This window comes from Galeopterus variegatus, unplaced genomic scaffold (genome assembly GCF_000696425.1).
Source record: "Galeopterus variegatus unplaced genomic scaffold, G_variegatus-3.0.2 Scaffold2162, whole genome shotgun sequence".
NCBI classification, from domain to species: domain Eukaryota; kingdom Metazoa; phylum Chordata; class Mammalia; order Dermoptera; family Cynocephalidae; genus Galeopterus; species Galeopterus variegatus.
Window position 1 is genome coordinate 50,315 of NW_007728273.1, and position 7,060 is coordinate 57,374.

Genomic DNA, 7,060 nt, shown 5'->3' on the forward strand with positions numbered 1-7,060 from the left:
TTTTTTTTGTCTTTTTCCGTGTCCGGCAACGGATCGCAACCCTCAGTGTCGCCCCCGTACCGGACCGGGACCAGCAACGGGATCGCAACCCTCGGTGTTGCTCCCGCGCCTCGCTCAGCCAGTGAGCGGGAACCGGTCTGTATGTGGGATCTGAACCCTCGGCGGGAGCGCTGCCGCGCTTCCCAAGCGGCGCACTATAGCAGTGCGCCACTGGGCTGGCCCTGTGCCTTCATTTTGAAATGGAGTTTCTACCACATTGGTGGAAACAGAGCTTGGGCGGGACCTGTGGTTTTTCTTGCCTCTGTTCGACCAAAGCACTTGGGAAAAGAGCCATCGGAGAGGGAGGTCCTCTTCCGCTTAACAGCACCTTCCTCCCGTTTCCCTCCCTCCCTCATAAGGGAGCCAGGAAAGCTCCTGGCTTAGGAACGGTTTGTAGTGTCTTCAGTACAGGGCCCCAGCTGTCATCAGCATGTGCAAGACAGTTCTTACCTCCACCTCTCACCTCCCCCAGGGACCTCCTTAGCATTCCAGGAAATCCTTATGAGTATCTACTGTGAGCAACAGGTGACAGGCTGTCCCTGCGCAGCAGGGAGGTCCCGGACCCTTGACTGTAGTGGACCCTGTCTGCATGTAGGTTTTCTGTGCTAAAACGGGGGGAGTCTGTCTCCCTTGCCTCGGTAGTTAGGGTCTTTCCTTTGCTCCTCCAGGCCAAGGTGGAGATGCTGGACAACCTGCTGGACATCGAGGTGGCCTACAGTCTGCTCAGGGGTGGGTCAGATGATAGCAGCAAGGACCCCATCGATGTCAACTATGAGAAGCTTAAAACTGACATTAAGGTAACAGGGCTGGTCCTTCCTCAAGCATCTTAACCGCTCTTCCAGAGCAGTGGTCCCACACGTGAACGTGCGTCAGGATCTCCTGGAGAGCTTGTTAAAAAGACAGATCGTTGGGGCCTGAGAATTTGCCTTTCTGGCAAATTCCCAGACGTTGCTGCTGGTGGTCCTTTGAGACCTTCCAGGCATTTCATCTGTAGATAGTGCACCTTTCAAGCCAGACCTCAGCTTTGTGTAGATTACTTTGTCTATTTGACAGATGTTTGTTGGGCGTGTCTGAGACAGGCGTAATGTGCACAGCGCTGAGGATTGGAAAGAGACTGAGCTTTTGCTCCTGTCTTCCAACCTCAACAGTTGATCAGGTCACACTGCTTTTCGTTGCGAGTCTTGGCTATGTAATGTCTTTTAGCCCATTGTGTTTTAACTCATGATGCACTAGATTGTTATTCCGGAAGCCAGTTCCTTATTCTGGAGACTCCCTGTTCCCTGGCAGCGAACCCCAAATGTCCAGCTTTCTTGATATCCCAGAGCATAGAATTTTAAGACAAAAAGGAATCCTGAGATCCTCTAGCATCCCAGGTAGATGAAGAGGCAGATGCTCAGGATAGTGGAACTGCTGGCACTGGGTTTCCCCGGTAGACAGGCCTGGAACACGGACTCTGTCTCACCTGGGCATCATCTGAGGACTGTGGTGTTGGTCCAAGCATTGGCGGTGCCTGTGGATTGTTCTGTCCCCTTGTGGCTCCCCTGGAGTCTCCCTTGTTCTCATCCCAAGATGCCTTTTGTCTAGGTGGTTGACAAAGATTCTGAAGAAGCCGAAGTCATCAGGAAGTATGTTAAGAACACTCACGCGACCACACACAATGCGTATGACTTGGAAGTCGTCGACGTAAGAAGCCCTTGTCCCCCACCTCCTTTCATGTCCTTCCAGGTTACTCCTGCCCACTCCTCCAACCTGCCTGGGTAGAAAAGACCTGTTTACTTGGCTTTAAGTAACCACAGGAGGTGACTCATTTGTTTGTTGAACGAGAAAATTAATAGTATTATAGTCTGGGGGTGGCTTTTTCTTCCTCTGTTTTAAAGGACATTTCCTGTCCCCAGACCTGGTTTTAGAATCATGTACAACATACGGTGATCATCAGAAGTCTCAGGTGTGCATCTGCTGCACGTAATATGAATTGTAGTAGCTAGTCTCTGCTGGCGGGACCTTGACAAATCAGGTGACTCCATGCCAGCCTGGTGGAAAACATCTTCCGCTGCAACAGACCCTAAGTTTTCTAGCTGTAGGCACAGCTGGTCAGTTCTCCCGCATCCCGTCAGATCATTCAGTCAACTGGAGTAACGGATGGGTTTTTTTTTCTCTCCCCTTGTTTAATCCCCGGACCAGATCTTTAAGATAGAGCGGGAAGGGGAGAGCCAGCGCTACAAGCCCTTCAGGCAGCTTCATAACCGAAGGTTGCTGTGGCATGGGTCCAGGACCACCAACTTTGCTGGGATCCTGTCCCAGGGTCTCCGGATAGCTCCGCCTGAAGCGCCAGTGGTATGTGCCCAGCCTGGGGAGGAGCGGGGAGCTGGGGTGGGCAGTACCTGTCTCTGCAGGTGTCTCCATGAAGAGCTTTGTAGACCTTAGGAGAGCATGCACGTGCCCTGGGAACAAGGGGCCTTGTTTAAAGATGTGGGTGTGACTCAGTTGGGACTCAGGTGGATTTTTTGCCAGACATCCTTTCTCCAGGCCCTCGGCTAGAGCCACCAGGTGTAGTGCCTTCATGTTCATCTGACCCCAACCCTGACGGTGGTGCAGCCACACATATATCAAACAGTTTCTGGAACGAAAGCAGTAAGTGTCCAGCCAGAGTCTGCTGTACATCCTAACCAATGTGTTGGCATGCGAGGGGCAGACTGGCCATGGCCAGCCTGAGTCAGACCCGCTTCAACCACCTTCTAGCTGGTGGCCTCTCTGAGCCTCAGTCTTTTCATCTAAGAAATGTGATAATACAGAAGTAAAGCTCTACCCAGACACTGCAGATCGTTGTGTCACCTGCTGGACAGGACCGTATGGGTGGCCTTCCAAGCCTCCCGTTTTATAGTCATGAAGAGCGGAGAGGTTTAATGACTCTCACTAGCGTCCCTAGGGCCTTGCAGCAGTGTGACCTAACCTCTCTGAGCCTTGTGTTTCTTTTGCAACGCTTACCAACTCGTTGGATCTTCTCCGCAGCCGCATGAGGTGGTTTTCCCATGAGGTTGAGAGAAGAGGAAAGTCAGGTTCAGCGAGGTTAAGTCCTTTCTTGTAGCCCCAGGTAGCTGGCAGCACTGGGGTCTGAACAGCTTGGCCTGGCTTGTGAGCTCAAGCCTCCACCCCGTCACCAGGAACATCAGGAAGATCAAGAGGGGACGATCACAGCTCTTAGCTCCCCCCCAGCCTGAGTCGGTCCCCTGAGTAACTGCTCCGAACTTCCCATTAGAAGATTTCCTTTTTTTTTTTTTTAAGACTAGTCAAGTGCAGTAGTGAGAAGGGGCAGAGGAGATCAAGGAGTTTGATCTGTAACCGACTGAACAGTCAGTCGCGATAACTCACTGCCTGCGAACCGGCCCCCTGGAAGGTTTTCACCTGTCCCTTTCCCACCCTCCAGACGGGCTACATGTTTGGTAAAGGGATCTATTTCGCGGACATGGTCTCCAAGAGTGCCAACTACTGCCACACGTCTCAGGGAGACCCGATTGGCTTAATCCTGTTGGGAGAAGTTGCCCTTGGAAACATGTGAGTAAACCTGGTGGGGCTGGTGGCCCTGGATGGGGACGGGCGAGTGGGCTGTGGGAAGGAGCACTCCCTTTGGCTGGGAACTCTGCTTATATATAGCAGAAACCAAGTTAAGGGAACGGGGGAGGTGCAGGGATGCCTCACAAAACACGGGGATGGGAACACAGCCAAGCCTCAGGAACTGGCAGTGTCTGTTCGCTCTGTGGACTAGGAAGCAGAGAGTTGAATTGCAGGATTGGTGACAGGACGGTCACCCCATACTTCTTCCCTTCCCCTGCTGATGTTCAGATTTTCTGTTCGAGACCATTCCAGATCAAACTGGAAACGTAATCCCATTTTCAGATTCTACCCTGAGAAAATCTTACTGATCTAGATTGGAGTAGGCAACCACCCTGGTCCTATGATTAGCTGTAATTAAAAGAGCAGGGTTGGGCCAGCCTGTGGCTCACTCAGGAGAGTGTGGTGCTGATAACACCAAGGCCACGGGTTCGGATCCCATATAGGGATGGCTGGTTGGCTCACTTGGGAGAGCGTGGTGCTGACAACACCAAGTCAAGGGTTAAGATCCCCTTACCAGTCATCTTTAAAAAAAAAAAAAAGGCAGGGTCATGTAAAAGCCAGGGGTCTGGAGATTGTGGACTGAACGGAAACTTCCAGAGCAGCTGACCACAACTTGAAACAGGGCCTTTTCTTGAAAATGGCCCCATAGCAGTGATCGTTGGACACAAACTCTGTGTTCAAAAAGAGCTGCACCTTCAGGTCCTAGAGCAGTTCCAGAAACTTGGGAGGGAGCTCCAAGCAGTGAAGATGGGCTGGCTCTGTCTGACTTTGTTCTGCTAATCAAAGTGTTGGTTTCGAGAGCCCGGTGTCCTTGGAGGCTCTTCTGAAACTGTTCCCTGTTGCACAGGTATGAACTGAAGCATGCGTCACATATCAGCAAGTTACCCAAGGGCAAGCACAGTGTCAAAGGTAATTCATTTCCACAGTTGCTGCTGTGGCCCTGCGCCCCCAGCACAGCACCGAAGGTGGCTTTCTTTCCTCAAAAGGCTGTGTTCTCGTGGCTGGTTTTGAACAGCTAAAGGTTTCTTTCAAAAAACAGTTTCAGTGTCTGTGACTATACCTAGTATCACAAATGCCACAGGTAAATCTTGGGGCAGGCACCAGTAGCCAGGTGTGTCGACTTTGGGTTTTAACCTCATTTACAGCAGTGAGGGGCCTCTCAGGACCTAATGGCTCCTGGAGTATCTTGGATTGCTGGAGTTTGTCACGTATGATGATTTAGGGCTTGCAGCAGCCTGGTTGAAATGACTGCTTTGGAATTCTGTTCAGCAGAAACGCAACCCCATAGGCAGCTGCTCCTACTGTCATTAAAATCAGTTAAGGTTCATGCCCTGGAAACCTTAATTTATAACCTACATCTTATATCTGAAAAAGGGAGTTTGGGATTTATGTGTCTTTAAAATGAGCATGTAGACCCAACATAGAACAGGCCTCATCTCCCTGGAACATTTTCAGCATCTGTGCTCACAGTTCATATCACTTGCTCCTTATGTTTTGCAGGTTTGGGCAAAACTACCCCTGACCCTTCAGCTAGTATCACTCTGGATGGCGTAGAGGTTCCTCTTGGGACCGGGATTTCGTCTGGTGTTAACGACACCTGTCTTCTGTATAACGAGTATCCTTTGATGAGTAGGCTGTGTGAGCACAAAAGAATGTTCTGGAGGGCCGAGCCCGTGGCGAACTCAGGAGAGTGCGGCGCTAGGAGCACAGCAGCGCTCCCGCCGCGGGTTCGGATCCTATATAGGGATGGCCGGTGCGCTCACAGCGCTCACTGGCTGAGTGTGGTGTGGCCAGTCTCACAAAGGACCAAAAAAAAAAAAGAATGTTCTGGAGCCGTAGACTTGCTTATATGCAGTCAGATTACCAAGGGTAGACTCTGGTTAGAGAGTGTCCCGTAGTGCGTCTCAGCGTGACTGTCTCCCCTCACTGGTCTTCCCTGTACAGAGTGAGAGGTCTGACTCTCCACCTGGATAAGCCTGGATTACAGGGTGTGAGCCTTCCCCAGTTTCCAGAGGCTTCTCTCTCCATTGGTCTGCCTGAGGGGCACCAGCACAGCCGTGTGAAGCAGCAGCAGCCCCCTCAGGCTGGCACTGAGCATCCTGCCGACCCAGGGGGATGGGACATCGCACGTGTATTCGCTCTTGTGCACCTGTTGTCTCCTTGACATGCTTCCTCTCCAGGTACATTGTCTACGATATCGCTCAGGTAAATCTGAAGTATCTGCTGAAACTGAAATTCAATTTCAAGACATCCCTATGGTGAATGGTGAGATGTGGCCGAGTCGCACCCCAGTGACTGGCATGAGTTCACCTGGTGTGCTCACGCCCCGACTCACCAGGCAGAAACCTCAGCCAAGTTGCCGGTGGATACACCTTCACTGAGTCTCCTTAGAAAGGATTTTATATGAACTTGTTTTTCCCAACTTTTCAGATCCCTTGTTTTGTGTCGTGTTTGGGAGGAGGGGTGGTTTGGGGGTTTTCCCCCACCAGGCATAGCCCCGTTAGGTACAACTGATGATAGGGGGAAAGTTGGAGAGGATTTTTGTTTTGACTTGTTTTTCCCAACTTTTCAGATCCCTTGTTTTGTGTCGTGTTTGGGAGGAGGGGTGGTTCGGGGGTTTTTCCCCCACCAGGCATAGCCCCGTTAGGTACAACTGATGATAGGGGGAAAGTTGGAGAGGATTTTTGTTTTGTTTTGTTTGCATAGACTAGTCCCATGGAAAAAGCCAAGCCACGTTAGAATGTCTGCCTTACTGGTTTCCCCAAGGAAGGAAAAAATACGCTTTTACCCTTTTTTCTAAGTGTTCATTTTAGTTTTGATTTTGGAAAACTGTTAAGCATTTATTTTGAGGTAAAAATAAAAACTAATTTTATACTATTTAGGTTTTCTTTTTTATTTTGCACTTATCCCCTTTTTAGCTTTTTTGTTTGTTTAAATGTTGGCAAGGGGTATGTATAGGAGACCAAAAGGAGGAGCATTAACAGTTTCTCATACTTAGGAACAAAAAGGGTTTTCCTTTTCTAGAAATACTTTGGAACAGGGGCACTCTTGGAATATGTAGTATAGTAAGTTAAAAGTTGCATCTGAAATTTTTGACTTTCCTATGAGCAATTTTGCCTTCCAAATGAAAACCATCTATATTGCTGGTACACCTACCCAAGGGCTAATAGTAATTCTCAATTAAAATGCAAGTGGCTTCTATATTTGTGTATCGTGTGTCTGGTCTCATTCTGTCTACAGATACAGTTAATCTTCACAGTGTGCAAGGTCCACAGAGATTGTGGGCCTTGCAGGGGATTGTCTTTGCCTGTATCTCTGAAACCCCAGCATGTGCCAGGCAGCACAACAGGCCCTGCCCGGGCAGAAATGCCTGACCTGAGTGGCAGGAAACCAAGCACCAGGTACGGGA

The 7,060-nt window shown here is 50.1% G+C and overlaps 1 protein-coding gene across 1 annotated transcript in view; it reads left to right on the plus strand.

The window, feature by feature from the left end:
* PARP1 (poly (ADP-ribose) polymerase 1) overlaps window positions 1-6,854 on the plus strand; it is a gene marked incomplete at its 5' end in the record, with an annotated part of 40,291 nt that extends 33,437 nt beyond the window's left edge. Inside the window, 8 exons of the mRNA XM_008580796.1 lie at window positions 708-836; window positions 1,624-1,722; window positions 2,221-2,373; window positions 3,464-3,591; window positions 4,499-4,560; window positions 5,152-5,266; window positions 5,832-6,117; window positions 6,260-6,854. Coding sequence (XP_008579018.1) covers window positions 708-836; window positions 1,624-1,722; window positions 2,221-2,373; window positions 3,464-3,591; window positions 4,499-4,560; window positions 5,152-5,266; window positions 5,832-5,913 — 768 coding nt within the window. The remainder of the gene's footprint in view (window positions 1-707; window positions 837-1,623; window positions 1,723-2,220; window positions 2,374-3,463; window positions 3,592-4,498; window positions 4,561-5,151; window positions 5,267-5,831; window positions 6,118-6,259) is intronic.
* Window positions 6,855-7,060: the final 206 nt, after the last annotated feature.